The sequence below is a fragment of the Zootoca vivipara genome, chromosome 7 (assembly GCF_963506605.1).
Source record: "Zootoca vivipara chromosome 7, rZooViv1.1, whole genome shotgun sequence".
NCBI classification, from domain to species: Eukaryota; Metazoa; Chordata; class Lepidosauria; order Squamata; family Lacertidae; genus Zootoca; species Zootoca vivipara.
In genome coordinates this window covers 691,332-708,697 of record NC_083282.1, presented here as the reverse complement: position 1 = coordinate 708,697, position 17,366 = coordinate 691,332, and the positions used below count along the sequence as shown (strand labels likewise).

General features: G+C 44.3%; 1 protein-coding gene across 2 annotated transcripts; it reads left to right on the top strand.

Annotated features, from left to right (window-relative positions):
* The first annotated feature begins 2,634 nt into the window (after nt 1-2,634).
* PLPP6 (phospholipid phosphatase 6) lies at nt 2,635-16,809 on the top strand. 2 transcript variants are annotated; one of them, XM_035102101.2, is made up of 3 exons: nt 2,635-2,699; nt 7,603-8,053; nt 11,962-16,809. In XM_035102101.2, the coding sequence occupies exons 2-3, from the start codon at nt 7,636-7,638 to the stop codon at nt 12,327-12,329; spliced, it is 786 nt and encodes a 261-aa protein (XP_034957992.1). In that variant the 5' UTR covers nt 2,635-2,699; nt 7,603-7,635; the 3' UTR covers nt 12,330-16,809. The 2 variants fall into 2 exon arrangements, with proteins under 2 accessions (XP_034957992.1, XP_034957993.1); XM_035102102.2 differs by lacking the exon at nt 2,635-2,699 and adding an exon at nt 2,781-3,041.
* The last annotated feature ends 557 nt before the right edge of the window (nt 16,810-17,366 follow it).

The following is a 17,366-nucleotide window of genomic DNA, read 5'->3' as shown; positions in this document are numbered from 1 at the left end:
TATATAATGAAGGCACCAGGCAAACCTCCCTGGGGAGAGGTTCCAGACAAGGAGCCACTACAGAAAAGGCCTAGTTCTCGTGTTGCCACCCTTGGGACCTTTCATGGAAGAAGGGCCTCAGAGGATGATCTCGGGGTCTAGGTTGATTCATATAGGGAGAGGCGGTCCTTGAGGTATGGTGGTCTTGAGCCAATAAAGGTACCACACAGAACTGTTAACAAGCCCCCCTCACCCAAGTTTCAGCCCTATGGAGAAAGATGACCCCCCCCCCCCACACACCATTCCAGCTTATTCACTTTTATTACTTCCTTCCAGAATCTGGAGGGGTATTAAATGGACTAGAGAGTAGACGGGGTTGCCATATTGTGAAGAGCAAAAAAGAGGACACTATGACGACTCTCATTTTAAATACACCTACTATATGTAGGCTATAGAAGTTGTGACCTATTGCTGAGTGGGGCATGAGAAGAGGAAAACAAGTCTTCAACCACCAGTTGTCTATGTCTCCTCTGGAAAGTATAGCCAGAGTTTTCAAAAGCAGATTTCAACCAATGTGTTGTTCAAAGCAAATAAATGCAATTTGTCCCAGATACAAACACACTAGGAGACCACTGCTAAACCCATGGCTCATCTACCAAGCTCCTCGGGTGAGCCTGGGCTATCCTGTTAGGCTGTGTCTCGGTTACGAGAATAAAACATGGAAGAGAAGAATTATGAATGCCATGAAAGGAAACCAGGCTCACTTTTCATGGGTTCAAAACAGAACATGGGAAGGCAGCAACATAAGCCAGCCAACTTTGATGCCTCTGGGTGGGGGCTTTAGGCTGTCCTAACCATGACTATCTGCTAACCCCAGGCAAAGGACCCCGTTGGGGACAAATAGCAACCTCCTAAGTGACAGGACTGCCAGGGCGAAACAGGTTGAAAATGCCGGCACCCTGTCTGCCTACTGTACAGCTTGCCTACATCTTCATCCATATCTTCAACATCATGTGTTTACAACTCTACCAGCATCTCTTGTAATCGTGAACAACATCTCATTAACTGATCCAAAGGAAATTAAAAGACTGAGTTAAATATTATAATACATAGTAGAAGTGGACATTTAGACTGAGTCACATATGAAATAAATAAATAAATAAATAAAGGAATCAGATACTAACAATTCCTGTCAGATTTGGTAGTCTGTAAATCCTTGTGGCTTTTGCATAAAGTTTTGCATTTTAATGTATAATTTGGATTATTGTGTGCCACCCACGTGTTGCATGTTCTATATATTACTATTTGTACTAGCAGCACAGGTACATTTTTTCTGTATGAAAGGAAACCAGGCTCACTTTTCATGGGTTTAAAACAGAACATGGGAAAGCAGCAACATAAGGTCCTGTTGAATTCATGGCAGCTTACTCCTGGGCAATCAAGTGTGGGACTCAGCGAGCGCAATGGGAACAATTAGCTGTTCCCACTCCTTTCAGAGGTGCACCTGAACGGGGAGGGAGAAATAATAATAATAATAGTAATAATAATATATTATTTACCCCGCCCATCTGGCCGGGTCCCGTCCCCCCGCCCGCCACTCTGGGCGGCTTCCAACACACCTTCAAATACATTAAAGAAAGAGAGAAGGCCTGGACCAGGAAGCAAAGTGTGTGTTGGGGGGCTGTGTATGTCAAGGGTGGTGATGAAAAACGTTATGGGCCGCCCCGGGCCCTGAACCCCCGTATCATTCCTGTTAGATTTAGCTTCCAGAGGCTTTTCTTTTATTCCTCGCCCCCCCCCCCGCCTTCCCCCCACGAAGGCGCAAGAAGGCGCCAGGAGGCCAAGTCAATGCGTGGGCCTTACAAAAGGGGCCGCCTGGGTGTCCTTGGTGGCGGATCCCCATCGCCTCCGATTCGCCCAGGGATCCCCAAGCAGGAAAGGCTGGAGCTGCAGCTGAATGCATTGGGGAAGTGCGCCAACACCAGCAGGATGAATTTACACCTAGGAGGCAGACGGTGCTTAAGGAGCAGCTTCACACACCTGAGAGAGACGCACACCGCCCTGTGGAGGTCGCAGGCCATCGCACACGCAGCGGATTTGTGAAGGCCCTTAAGACAAATTATTTCGGGTTTTTTTGTTTAACCCCCCCCCCCCAAGACGTATTGTGATTCTGATTCCTACAATCCCTTAGGACGGCCATCTGCCCGAGGCTGTTTTGTCTGAGACTCTTCCTGCCTGGCAGGGGGCTTGGCTAGATGACTCTTGGGAACCCCTTCCAACCCTACGTGCCTAGGAAGCGGGCTCTGGCCCACGGGGGGGAAGGTCGGCTGGGTGCGCCACGCCATGGCTCCCTGAGGGCGGCGCCCGTGTCTAGGCGCTTCCTCGCTCCCCTGAGGGCGCCGTGAGGGAAAAGGCCCAGGCCAGGGCGGTCGCTTTCACAATCCCAAACGGCCGCTCGTTTCTAAAGCAGGGCGGCGGAGCTCTGCCTTTATTGTAAGTCACCATCAACCGGCGTGTCGTGTGAGTTTGCCGACATAACGAACTTCGCCGGACTAGGACGACCCTGAGCGAAAGAGGGGGGAGGGGCGTCGTTTCCCGCCTTTTCTTTCCCGCCAGGCAGCCCCGCCCCTCGGCTGCGGCCCTATGGCGCCAGGCGGAAGCGGAAGCCAATCCCAAGGCCCGCCTCCCGCGAGAACCGCAGAGGGTGGCGAGGTTGCTAGGTAACGGCGGGGCGCGAAGGCGGGGGGCGGCGCTTACTGGGCATAGGGCCGAGGGCGCTGGAGGGGCGGGCCGGGCCGGGCGCAGGGAGGGGCCGGCGGGTGTGAGTGAGGCCCCTTCGAGCGCGGCGCTTCCGTCCTGGCGTGGCCCTCAGCCAAGGCCTTCCTTCAGAGAGGCGGCAGGCCCCGCTCTCTCTTGGGGACGGAGACCTTTCCAGACAAGGGCGAGCGCCTCCCAAGCCTCTGGGGTCCTCGGGCAGTAAAAGGGGTCGGGCCCACAGCTCGCTTTGTAAAGGAGCCCCTGCCGCCCAGGGCTGCCTTCTCCCTTCCTGGAGCTGAGCTCAGGTGCGGGGCTGGAGGGAGACTCTCACTCTTCACGCGTCTAAAGGGTTGCCTCGCTAGGTTAGGCTACTGCGGAGTATTACACGTGGGGCTGCCCCTGGAGACGGTTCGGAAATTCGGCTGGTGCAGAATTCAGCGGCCAAGTTGCTCACCGGGGGGGAACCCGGTTCGAGCATCTCACGCCGCTCCTGGTCCGACCGCACTGGCTACCCGTTAGCTTCCGGGTCCAATCCAAAGTGCTGCGTTTGACCTCTAAAACCTTCAAGTTCTTAGGACCACCTACCTCTCCCCCTATGAAACGACCCGGACCCTGTGATTTTCAACAGATTGGTTACATTTTGGTCCATTTATGTAACTGGGCTACAGCACTTATGTTCTGCTTGTAGGTATCTGGTTGGCCATTGTGCGAACAGAATGCTGCATTTTATAGCCCTTTGGTGTGATCCAGCAGAGCACCTCCTATTTTCCCAAGTTCTTAAAACACCGTAAGGTTTCTTATTGCTTAAATAATATTCTAAAAAGTAAATCTTTTGCTGATTGTGGAGAGGAATGAAAGCCATATTATTCACATCAAATTTGTTGCACACAGAAAAAAGTTTTGATCCTCTTAGGTTTATGAGTTTAAAGGCCAGTTAAAGCGTGTAGAAAGAAATGGATGTGATACAGTCCTTTTATATGAGTACTGTATCTCACATTTAACATGGGGAATGTTAGTGTCCAGCATGCATATTGTACCCTACTTTTCTTGATTCAACTTCAAATTGCATCAGTGGATTGAAATGCGATTTAATCCCCCCTCCTTTACAAAAACCTGCAAAAAGAAAGCAGCTAAATTCTGTGATATGCATGCATAATGTATATACATATTAGGTAATTTTGCATGTCCTTGCTTCTTGTAAGTGAACTGGAGTTCCAAAAAACTTTGTAGGACGTTGAAGTGCTGCCCTCTAGAAATCCTCCACCTTGCCCTTCCAGCAGGCACTTGCAAGATACTTTTGTAGCCATGACAGCTTGTTGTTGCTGCTTAGTCGTTTAGCCATCCAGTCCAGCCCCCTGCCAAGCAAGAAGCACCATCAAAGCATTCGTGACAGATGGCTGTCAAGCCTCCGTTTAAAGACCTCCAAAGAAGGAGACTCCACCACACTCCTTGGCAGCAAATTCCACTGTCGAACAGTTCTTACTGTCAGGAAGTTCTTCCTAATGTTTAGGTGGAATCTTCTTTCTTGTACAGTAGTTTGAATCCATTGCTCCGTGTCCACTTCTCTGGAGCAGCAGAAAACAACCTTTCTCCCTTCTCTATATGACATCCTTTTATATATTTGAACATGGCTATCATATCTCCTCTTAACCTTCTCCAGGCTAAACATACCCAGCTCCCTAAGCCGTTCCTCATAAGGCATCGTTTCCAGGCCTTTGACCATTTTGGTTGCCCTCCTCTGGACACGTTCCAGCTTGTCAGTATCCTTGAACTGTGTACCCAGAACTGGACACAGTACTCCAGGTGAGGTCTGACCAGAACAGAATACAGTGGCACTATTACTTCCCTTGATCTAGATGCTATACTCCTCTTGATGCAGCCCAAAATTGCATTGGCTTTTTGAGCTGCTGCATCACACTGTTAACTCATGTCATGTTTGTGGTCTACCAAGACTCCTAGATCCTTTTCACCTCTCAAGCCAGGTGTCTCCCATCCTGTATTTGTGCCTTTCATTTTTTTTGCCCAAGTGTAGTACTTTACATTTCTCCTTGTTAAAATTCATCTTGTTTGCTTTGGCCCAGTTGTCTAATCTGTTAAGATCATTTTAAAGTGTGATCCTGTCTTCTGGGGTATTAGCCACCCCTCCCAATTTGGTGTCATCTGCAAACTTGATCAGGATGCCCTCAAGCCCATCATCCAAGTCATTGATAAAGATGTTGAATAACACGGGGCCCAAGACAGAATCCTGTGGCACCCCACTAGTCACTTCTCTCCAGGATGAAGAGGAGCCATTGATGAGCACCCTTTGGGTTCGGTCAGTCAGCCAGTTACAAATCCACTGAATGGTAGCATTGTCTAGCCCAGGCATCCCCAAACTGCGGCCCTCCAGATGTTTTGGCCTACAACTCCCATGATCCCTAGCTAGCAGGACCAGTGGTCAGGGAAGATGGGAATTGTAGTCCAAAACATCTGGAGGGCCGAAGTTTGGGGATGCCTGGTCTAGCCCGCATTTTATCAGCTTCTTTACAAGAATATCATGGAGCACCTTGTCAGAGGCCTTGCTGAAATCAAGATAGGCTATATCCACAGCGTTCCCTTCATCTACCAGGCTTGTAACTCTGTCAAAAAATGAGATCAGATTAGTCTGACATGACTTATTTTTCAGAAACCCATGCTGATTTTTAGTGATCACAGCGTTCCTTTCTAGGTGCTCACAGACCGTTTGCTTAATGATCTGCTTTAGAATCTTTCCTGGTATTGATGTCAGGCTGACTGGGCGGTAATTGTTTGGGTCCTCTCTTTTCCCCATTTTGCAAATAGGGACAACATTTGCCCTCCTCCAGTCTGCTGGGACTTTGCCTGTTCTCCAGGAATTCTCGAAGATTACTGCCAGTAGTTCTGAAATCACCTCTGCCAGTTCTTTTAATACTCTTGGATGTAGTTCATCTGGCCCTGGAGACTTGAATACATCTAAGCTAGCCAACTATTATTGTACTACCTCCTTATTTGTTCGGGGCTGTGCTTCCCCTGCTGAATCATCTGCTCCATATTCTTCAGGTCGGGCATTGTTTTCTTTTTTGGAGAAGACTGAGGCAAAGAAGGCATTGAGGAGTTCTGCCCTTTCTCTGTCCCCTGTTCACATTTCACCATCTTGTCCTCTTAAGTGACCTCACTGTTTCCTTGTTCTTCCTTTTGCTATGGACATACCCATAAAAGCCCTTTTTGTTGCTTTTAACCTCTCTAGCAAGCCTGAGTTCATTCTGTGCTTTAGCTTTTCTAACTTTGTCTCTACATGTGCTGGCTATACATTTGAATTCCTCTCTGGTGGTGTCAGGGCAGTTGCTGGCTACCCTTGAGCCACGACACTCCAAACCATCTTGTCTTTAATACTTTTATTGTGAAAGTTATTTACAATGCAAGAGCTTCATGAAAACCTGTCTACTCAGTACTATCAGATTCTCCCAATGGCGCTTTTCGGCTCCTCCCCCAGCAGAGTAGTTTGGGGACCCCAAATCTCCTCCCCCTGCGTTTGCGAGCTGGCTGATCGCCTCAGTTCCAGGGTGAATTTGAAAGGACGCCCCTCTGCCGTTTCCCCCGCTAGAACTCTCTGCTGGCCCCTCCTTCCTTGCTAGTATCACAGGCTGCAGGTAGGGCTCTGAGCCCTGGCCAGCTCCGCTCACTTCCTCCTTCCTGTCTCTCCGCTTTTGTCCGAACCATTCGAAGAGCTGGATTTGATGAGGGGTGGCTGTTCCCTGTAAGCCCATCTCCTTAAAGGTGGTTTCCCCCCTTTTCCATTTTTTTGTACATATCCCTTTTAAATCTTAACTCAGTTAAAAGTTCTTTAGATAACCACCCTGGTTTCTTTTGGCACCTTCCATGTTTCTGCCTCACTGGTGTTGCCCGAAGTTGTGATTTCTAATATCTCCCTTTTAACAAACTCCCAACAATCATGAATTCCCTTCCCTTTTAGTATTACTGTCCATGGGATCTCACCCAGCGTTTCCCTAAGTTTTCTGAAGTTAGCTTTCTTAAAATCTAGAACCAGGTTATCACTATTGGTTAGGATCAGATCTAAAATGGCTGATCCTCTTGTTGCTTGTCCCACTTTCTGGACAATGAAATTGTTTGCAAGGCCAGTGAGGAATCTGCTCTTGGCTGAGCTTGACATCCAACAAATATCAGGATAGTTGAATTCCCCCGTTACTACTATCTCACTTCCTTTTGAATGCTTGGTCATCTGTTCCAGGAAGGCTTCATCTGTGTCCTCAGTTTGGCTTGGGGGTCTATAGTAAACTCCCACAATGAGATCACTGTTATTTTTCTCTCCCTTAATTTTGACCCAGATACTCTAAATTTGGCTTTGAAGTTTTAAATCCTGGATCTCTTCACAGGTATACACATCTCTGACATATAACGCCACTCCTCCTCCTTTCCTGTTTGGTCTATTTCTCTGAAATAGATTCTATCCCTCTATTACTACATTCCAATCATGAGATTGTAGAAGGTGGAAGTGTGTAGCTTGCTTACAATGTTGAAGCTGTTTCTCAGGTAATGCAATGATATACAGATTTTTATTTGTCTGATTTTTAATGCTTTGTTCAAACTAAAATAGCTGTTGAATCTCAAAAGCAGGTAGCTCTCGCTAATGCTGTTACTTAACTGATTTAGACTACAATCATATAAACACTTATGTAGGAGTGAGCCTCACAGAATTCAGTGAGATTTTTTTCCGAGTAGACATGTAAGATTAGGCTGTGCTGTCTGTAAGAGGGAAAGGGACACAATGTTAAAATATGTGATTAAAGTATTAATGCTTTTATTGCATAGACTGATGAATCAAACTGCCCCAACTTTTTATCTTCCCAGTTCTTCCGACAAATCAGCGACATCCGCACTATCATGCCTAGCCCTAGGAATAGCCCAAAGAGTAGCCGTGAGAGACGGGCCCCAGGCAACAGACTGGAGTTCCTATCATTGACAAGTCAGAGGAGCTCAGCACCCCCAGAAAGCCCTTCTCATCGCAAGGAATCGACAGCCAGCGCTGGTCCTCCACAGGCTTTACCTGAAGAGGACTGCATGAAGCTGAATCCATCTTTTGTGGGTATTGCCCTGCGCTCCTTGTTGGCTGTTGATCTTTGGGCCTCTAAACAGTTGGGGGTATGTGCTGGAGAGAATTCCCCCTGGGGCAGTGCTCGTCCTCTGATGAAGGCTGTAGAGATTTCAGGACATGGCATTCCTTGGTTGGCTGGCACGTTGTATGGGCTCTGTAGAAGTGCCAGCTCAGCAGGCCGTGAGGTGCTGCTCAACCTGCTCTTTGGTAAGAGCTCCATTTCTTATCACAGCTTTACCTTGTGGGGTCTTTGCTTCCCATATTTTTTATCTGATAACTGTGGGGAGTAGCCCAGCGGTCAGTGTATCTGGGAGAACTGGGCAGAGAGATTTCCCCCATTCATTCCACCTTTCCCTAAAGTGTCATTCGTGAAAATGATGTCCCATTGCAATGTTTTCTTTTTTCTTTTTAATAAACTTTATTAAGATTCGAATTAAAACATACATCAAAATTAAATCATACTAAATATATATAACACAATACTAATAATATATACAACATTCAACTATAAATTCCAAATCAAATATCACATATAACATACCAATCTCTCCAATTTGTGACTTCCCCTTGTCTGTACCTCGGTTACCTCAATTTCTTTCTAGATACTGCTTCCCTTTACATACTATGTCCACCTTTCTTTTTACTTCCTATACATCTTATTTTTGGTGCCGATCGTTAGAAGTGGATCCAGGATTTTATTGCGGGGCATTGTGATTTCATGTAATTTCCAAATTTTTCCCAATTTTGCTCAAATTTTTGCTTATTACCTCCTCTTATTACATTTGTCAATCTTGCAATCTTTTTTTAATGTCGATCATTATCTAGTATTTAATTCTTGCGGGTTTATTATTCCAAATGAACTTTAGAATATCCTTTTTCCATTGCTTAAATATTTCTCTTTTTGTTCCCAAGATTGGTATCATTTGAAACATAAATATTAATTTCGGCAGGACATTCATTTTAACACAAGCTATTCTTCCTAGGATTGATAGCTGTAATCTGCTCCAATTTTCCATTTCTTTCTTTATTTCATTCCATTTTTTGACATAATTAACTTTCACTAAATTATTATTATTATTCGTGATCCAAATTCCTAAATATTTTGCTTTATTGATTACTTTTAGACCCACTTCCTCTTGTAACTCCTCAATTTCTTGTTTCGTCAAATTCTTTCTGATTAAATTTGTTTTGCTCATATTTAATTTAAATCCTGATATTTTCCCGTAATCTCCTATCACTTTAATAGCTTGTTTTATTCTCTTTTGGGGTTCTTCCAATGTAATTATTATGTCATCGGTTAATGCTTTTAATTTATGACTATCTTTCCCAATTTTAATACCTCTAATTTGGTCCTCATTTCTTATTCTTTCCAGTAAAAATTCTAAACTTAATATAAACAATAAGGGGGATAGTGGGCACCCCTGTCTGGTGCCTCTTTGGATTTCTATTTCGCCTGTCAATTCATTATTTATCACGAATTTTGCTTTTTGTCTGCCATAAATTCCTTCTATTACATTATATAATTTGTCACCAAATTCCATTTCTTTTATTATCTTCTTCAAAAACTGCCATGACACCCTATCAAATGCTTTTTCCGCATCTACTAGCATAAATATTGTTTTTTTGTCTATTTTTACGCTTAAATATTCCAAGATATTGATCACATTTCTCATATTGCTGTGCATGTATCTGTGCATGTATGTATTGCAATGTTTTCTACAGACACATTTGAAGCTATCCCTATCTGCAGGAAGATGTATACATATAACTAAAAAAATGCTGGAGCTAAAATAATTGTGTTTGACATACCTAATATTTTTACCATTATATTTATTATGTCATATTTAAATCTGAGCTTCCACTTCTAGAAAATCTGGCTTATGTTTGTATTTCAGACAGAGCCCCTATTCAGCCAGAGAGTGCGAGGGCACAAAAAGTGTTATGGCCATAGCACTTGCCTTCATCCCAACCTTCCTGTGCTAAGGGGGAAATTACATACGATATTAGCTATTGTTGCAACACTCCAAAACTTAGTTTGACATAAAGTGTATGGGTGTTGATACCATGGTTCTTCATGAGATAGGTGCAGAAGGAGGGCGGCCAATGGCCATTTATGAAAACAGTTTCTCCTGATTTAGATGAACCTGCACAGGTCTACTCAAATGTTCCATCCCAGACAATGTTTCGTATGTCATCCAAGTGGAACCTGCTGCCAGTATTGGTTTTCCTATAGAAGTCTTTTCAGGGACATGAATACTGTATACCAGAAACTCCCCATTTATGCGCTTTGAAGGCATGTGCAACTGTGCACACATGCATTGTCATGAACCCAGATGTGATTCTAAAAATGACAAAACAGCCGTAAAAGAGTGCAAGAAGGTTATAAAAGGTGCAAAAACAGCTCCTAGCAATCCCACAAGGCAGGGGGATTTGATTTAAATCAAATTGATTTAAATCAAATTGGATGAAAGAATGGTTCCTATTTGATAACAGTGATGTATTAGATTTGGAAGGTTATGATAATGCATTTGGATGGCATGCATATTTGTGGTATGATAAGATTAAGGTTCACAAAGGTTTCAAATGTCATATTATAAGAAAATCATTGTTTAATGTTTGTATAAAGATTTGTTAGAAAGAAAAACACCCATTGATAAGTTAATAAGAGTTATAATATGTTTAGATAATTATTTAAAAAAATGGAATCAAGATATGGAAAGTACCGTACTAAGGAAGTAATATAACAAAACACAGTTGGGAGGGATTGGAGGAAGTCGACAATGATAGAATTTTTGTAAGAAGATTGTTTTGATATTCTTTTTTGTAGTGTTTGTAATTTGTTTTTGTGCATATTTTGTGATTTCTTTGTGTTGTATGTCTTATTTTGTAAAACCAATAAACATATATTTAAAAAAAGAAGAAGCTACAGTTAGAACTGGATATGGAATAACTGATTGGTTCAAAATTGGGAAAGGAGTACGGCAAGGCTGTATATTGTCTCCCTGCTTATTTAACTTATATGCAGAATTCATCATGCAAAAGGCTGAACTGGATGAATCCCAAACCGGAATTAAGATTGCCAGAAGAAATATCAACAACCTCAGATATGCAGATAACACAACCTTGATGGCAGAAAGTGAGGAGGAATTAAAGAACCTTTTAATGAGGGTGAAAGAGGAAAGCGCAAATATGGTCTGAAGCTCAACATCAAAAAAACTAAGATCATGGCCACTGGAACGGGAAGAAATGGAGGCAGTGAGAGATGGACTGCAAGAAGATCAAACCTATCCATTCTTAAGGAAATCAGTCCCGAGTGCTCACTGGAAGGACAGATCCTGAAGCTGAGGCTCCAATACTTTGGCCGCCTCATGAGAAGACTCCCTGGAAAAGACCCTGATGTTGGGAAAGATGGAGGGCACAAGGAAAAGGGGATGACAGAGGATGGTTGGACAGTGTTCTCGAAGCCACCAACATGAGTTTGACCAAACTGCGGGAAGCAGTGCAAGACAGGAGTGCCTGGTGTGCTCTGGTCCATGGGGTCACAAAGAGTCGGACACGACTAAACGACTAAACCACAACAATATGGCTCCCTCATGTATTACCTCTGGTAATGCCCAGAGAGTAGTACAGTGGAGCCTCACAAGACAAAAGTAATTCGTTCCGCGAGTCGCTTCGTCTAGCGAGATTTTCGTCTTGCGAAGCGCGGTCATAGAAAACTTCGTCTTGCGAAGCGCCAAAAACATCGCAAAATGCTTTCATCTTGTGAGTTTTTCGTTGCACAAGGCATTCGTCTTGCGAGGTACCACTGTATAGGCATTCTACACAACAGTCACTTTATTTAATAGGTCCATGCATCTTAAGGTTCTCAGAACTCAAATTATTTCAGGGTTGGGGAACTATGACTAGGAAACAAATGCAAGTTTGTAATACTGTATTGGTATGAAACCAGCCATGAATTCTGTGGCACCTTAAAGGCAAATCAAAGTACTATGACCTGAATCTCCTTGCGTCTGATAAATGGGTGTTAGATAACAGAAATTCAGTCTCTAAGCTTTGTTGTTTACCAAGTTGCTCTTTATAATGTCTGAAACCTCTTTATTCACTTTGTCTCCCAGCTCTGATCCTTGATCTAATTTTGGTGGCAGCGGTGAAAGGATTGGTAAAGCGCAGGCGGCCAGCTCACAACAAGATGGACATGTTTGCCACGGTGTCTGTGGACAGGTATTCCTTTCCTTCAGGTCATGCGACGAGAGCCGCCATGGTCTGCAGATTTATTCTACACCACCTTGTCTTGGCTGTCCCTCTGCGGGTGCTGGTGGTACTTTGGACCTTCATAGTGGGAATCTCTCGAGTCATGCTAGGCAGGCACAATGTAACAGATGTGATATTTGGGCTAATCATGGGCTACATGCAATACAGCCTGGTGGAGTACTTCTGGTTGTCACCTGTCAGTGCTCCTGTTCTTTTTTCATTGTGGAGTTGATGGCCTCATCTGCCTGAGCACAAGCAATAAAAATTAACAAAGCTTCACATGGTCAGCAAGATAGATGGGCAGGACCAGCACGATTTCTCTTCAGAGGGTGGCTGGGCTGCTTAGGTTCATCTCATAAGGTTGTTTGGTGCCTTCTTGTTTTCTGAACGTGTTGCTGGGCTGGAGCATGGACCAACCCATGAAACTGCACGAACCATCCCATAGTAAAACTTCATTTACTTGCAAGATTAGAAGCAATACTGTTTACATCAGGCAATTATGATATCAGATGATTGACAGATGAGGGGTCCCACACACCTCTCAAAATCGATCCACAAGGGGGGGGGGAGATAAAGGTCTGGCCCAGTAGACCAAAAAGGTCCCACCCACCCTACTCCCCGCTGTAAACTGATAAAGATAATATCTCACATAAACCTCTGTATTCCACGTAAGTGGTGGACATGATTTTGTGCTATAGTTGTCTGGTTGATACTGTGTAAGCTGTACATATTCCAACTGGTAATGATAACTTGCTTTTGAAATTGTCACAATGGCTATTTGGTTATTCCAGCATTTCTCAAATTGTATTCTGCCAAACGCTGGGATCCAGCAAAGCAGCCCAAGAGATTCTGCAGAGAAGAACGTAATAATAGTTGACAAGCATGCACAACGTGTGATTTCGATGGAGCTGCAGCCATGGGGATTAAACGTACTAAAGCAGTTGTCCTGGGAATCCTTTCCCTTTCTTTCCTTCCCTTACCATACTTTCCACGGGCGACATGGACAGGATGCATTGCTTCCTTGGCTTTCCAACCCTGTGCATTGTTGAGAGTGACTGAGAGAGGGAGGGGCAAGGCAGCGTGCAACTTAGTGTGGCGGGCATAGCGGAGAAGTCGGTTTGCCACTGCCCACTGCCTGCCTCCTGCCCTCCCAGTCCTTGGTAACCAGCAGCAGTCTGCAGCATTAGGAAGCCAGGGAAGCAATGCTGGTCTTTCACGTTTCTGCTTGTCCTGCTGCTTTTCCCCAGGAAACCCTGCTGTTTGCCGCTGAATCAGAACAAATGTCAGTCATTTTTTCTGTGGATTGATGATTGTCCAAATCAGTGGTAAACGGTGGGTTTTCCTGAGAAAGCAGCGGGGCAAATGAGAACCTCTCAAAACCGTGCTTTCTAGACACAGAACAAGTGGAAGTGGACGAGCCCTGAGTGTGGTGGGATATTCTCAAGACTGAAGTGCCTTTGTACTATTCTAATGGCAGGAAGTAAATGGAAATGGGTTCTAGGAACATTGCTTACTCAAACTGTACTTAATACAGACCCACCTGAACCATCAAACAGCTTTATGGAGAGGCAGACTTTTTGCAGGACAAGAATATGGCTGAAGAACCCAGCACTTCATGTTTTGCTTTTCAAAAGTAGAAGTTTGTGGTAGGAAGGTAGGACTTCAATGGAGCTTTAAATAAGACTGCTTATTAACTCTACAATATTAATCGGAAGCTGATGTTAATCCAGGCATTTGTTGCAGTGTTCGCCTGCTGTGAGAGTCTAATCAATCATAATTTTTAGTATATTCAGTCCTAAATGCAGCCTTTTAAGAGAAACTGTGATATTAAAATAATCCATTCCAGCCTTTTATCTGACTCCCACCTCATGAACTGTAGCTCAAGCAATGGTATAGCTCAGGTGTGGCAAACCTGTTTTAGCCTGAGCTCCACATTCACCCTTGGCCAATACTTGGGAATTGAACTGTACAAAACACACAGACTACACACCATAGACAGATCAGCTGAGGAAGCAGGTTATTGCTTTCTCTCCACTCTCCAGATCATTACTCTAATGGACAGGGAAGAGACCATTTGCTTCCTTCTTGTAGTGCAGAGATGGGCACTCACTGCCTGGTAGGTCAAAAGGGGTGAAAATGGCTCTGCCCCATTTTTACTTGGCACAGGGTTTTGTTTTTCCCACCGGAGGTGCTGTGTAACATTGGGTTGAGGGATTAGCAAGTCCTTGGGGAAGGCTTGGAAGGCTGGATCCAGCTCAAGGACAGGCAGATCACTGCAACTGATATAGCTGAATCAAGCGCAATTAAGTATATTTGGCAAACACATTTTTTTTGCTCAATGCATCACCACCCCATTTTGTGTTTGATCTGGAGTTCATTCTGTGTGTTTGTAGCCAGTCTAGAAACCTTGACAAGTAATAATAATAATAATAATAATAATAATAATAAAATCAGCAGTAGCGTTAGTCACCAAACTGTTAACTTTGGAATTCAAAAGTGTCTTATGTAAGCTTACCTTTACCAGTCTAGGAATTCGTTTTGTTGTTGTTGCAAAGTTACTTGAAACAAATCCTATATAAGTTTACAGTATTCTCACTAACAAGTTTTTACTGTGAGAGCCTTCTGTTTCACCTTTGTGCCATTCTGTTTTAAAAGTGGATTTTCTGTGTAATAACATAAAACAAGCCTGCTAGGGGCTCATCTAGTCTAGTATCATGCTTTCACAGCGGCTGAACAGGTGCCTGTGAGAAGACAGCGAGCTGGAGATGAGCATCACAGCATTCTGCCCACCTGTGGTTCCCAGCAGTTCTGTCTGTGATGCACATTGTACTCTTACTCTGTTCGGTTGTAATTCTTCATGTTGCTGGGCATTCGACTCTGAAACTATTGTGAATCGTTGCTAAATGCTAGTTTTCCTGGAGCTTAGATCAATAAAATATTATCCTTGTCTGTGCCTTTCCATGACTCAACCTTGTGTTTTGCCAAATGTGTTCACACTTGTGAATTGCAAGTGTTCTTTTGGATTCAGTGGCAATAAGAACATCAGTGGAGAGAACTTCAGTGTTTTTATGAAGTAGCAGACTTCATGCATAATAAAAAGCAGTGAAACAGCCTTTAAGCAAAATAATGACCTATCCAGTCAGGGCCTACATCAAGACACGTTGGTCAGGCCCCATCAATCTGGGAGACTGATATACCGGTACTTCAGACTTGTAGTGGCTACATGCTGGCTGTCCTGATACCTAAATTCCTCCCACTTGTCAGGGAAGATGGGCCAATAGCCAGGGGCTAGCAGACTTGATTCTGCAGCTGTGCTACTGCTGTCAAGCTCTCAGCCTCCAGCAGACCCACAAAGCGATCTTCCCACATCCTGCCAACACTTATCCCTGAAGCACAAATAATAAACCAATAACATAAAGCAATCCAAAGACACTTTAAAAAGGTAAAGCGACCCCTGACCATTAGGTCCAGTCGTGACCGACTCTGGAGTTGCAGCGCTCATCTCGCGTTATTGGCCGAGGGAGCCGGCGTACAGCTTCCAGGTCATGTGACCAGCATGACAAAGCTACTTCTGGCGAACCAGAGCAGCACACAGAAACGCCGTTTACCTTCCCTTCCCGTTTACCTTACCTATTTATCTACTTGCACTTTGACATGCTTTTGAACTGCTAGGTTGGCAGGAGCTGGGACCGAGCAACGGGAGCTCACCCTATCATGGGGATTTGAACCGCCGACCTTCTGATCGGCAAGCCCTAGGCTCAGTGGTTCAACCCACAGCGCCACCTGCGTCCAACACATATTCCTGAAGCACAAATAATACTAAACCAATAACATAAAGCAATCCAAAAACACTTTAGGATGTGTCAATAAGCAAGCCAACCTATGTCATCAAAAGTTCTGCACTGGAATGCCCTGCCCTTGCCTCATGAAGGCCACTAATATTCACCATCAATGGCATATTCACGAGAAAACATGTCACTTCCTCTTTAGTAAAAGCTCAGCTTGGCAGGTTTATAAGGTTAACACAAAAGTGTTGTTTTTAAGCAAATACTCTAAATTTCAGACGGTTCAGTAAAGGGTAGTGCTCATATTGTGTGTTTTGTATTGTTGCAGTTGGAGAATATTACAAACCATGTATATGTATTTATAGTCTGTAAAGTATAACGGGCTGCCAGACGATCATACTGGGGCGGTGATTCTCTGATTGCCTTTGTCTTCTAGTGTGTACATGTTTTAACAGCTTTTGCTGGCAAATTGAGCCACACTAGATCTTAGAGGTACAGTGATACCTGGTGTTACGTACCGTCCCCCTTACGAATGCTGTGGGGTACGCGCTCCACTAACCGGGAAGTAGATGGCCCTTGTTGCGACCTTTGCCCCGGGATGCGATTAAGTACGTAACACGAGGTACCACTGTGCCACTTAAAATGTAGCAAACAAAGTTGCTCTTTCTGGCATTAGCTTTCATCGTGGTTTTTAACTACTGGATGGTGTGTTCAGTTACATGCTGCACTCTTTTTCTGTACTGTATCAAGTATGACGGGACTTCATATCTCCCTTTCATATTAAAAAGTTGAGTATTTACTTCAATGTTTTTCTGGTTCTTTCAGTATATACCGGTACTTCATATACATGTACATACATCTGCAACAGCCAGGAGCAATAAGTGGAGCAACTGGGTGGGATCATTGCCTCTGTCCCTGCTACTTCCTTTCTGGGCTTCCTTTTGTTCCCTCCCATGAAAGAGGGGAAAACACGGTCGTGGGGTTTAACAGGAATTGTTTTGGTTTCAAAGTTATACCCCAACTTTCTTCCAACCAGAACTCCCCCCCCCCTGTTTTTCCTCGATGGGAAGATGTTTTAAATGATTGGGAAAGGGAAATGGCATTTCCATGCACTATACTATAGCCTCCCGTCCTGGTGTTCAATTCGCCAGAAGTGGTTTAGTCCTGCTGGCCACATGACCTGGAAAGCTGTCTGCGGACAAACACAGGCTTCCTCAGCCTGAAAAGCGAGATGAGCTCCGCACCCCATCATCGCCTTTGATTGGACTTAACCATCCAGGGGTCCTTTACCTTTCCTTTACAATCATGTATTTGCACATAGGCAGGTCCTAGAGTGACCCAAAGTCTTCCGAACTGCAGGTTATGTAGGTTACCTGAACACCAGTGAAGATGTGAGGGTGAAAAGGCGTTTTTCACAAATTGTGTATGAATAGATAAGATTAAAGGTATTCTTTCAATACAGTTGGTTTCAAGCTCCCCAAACT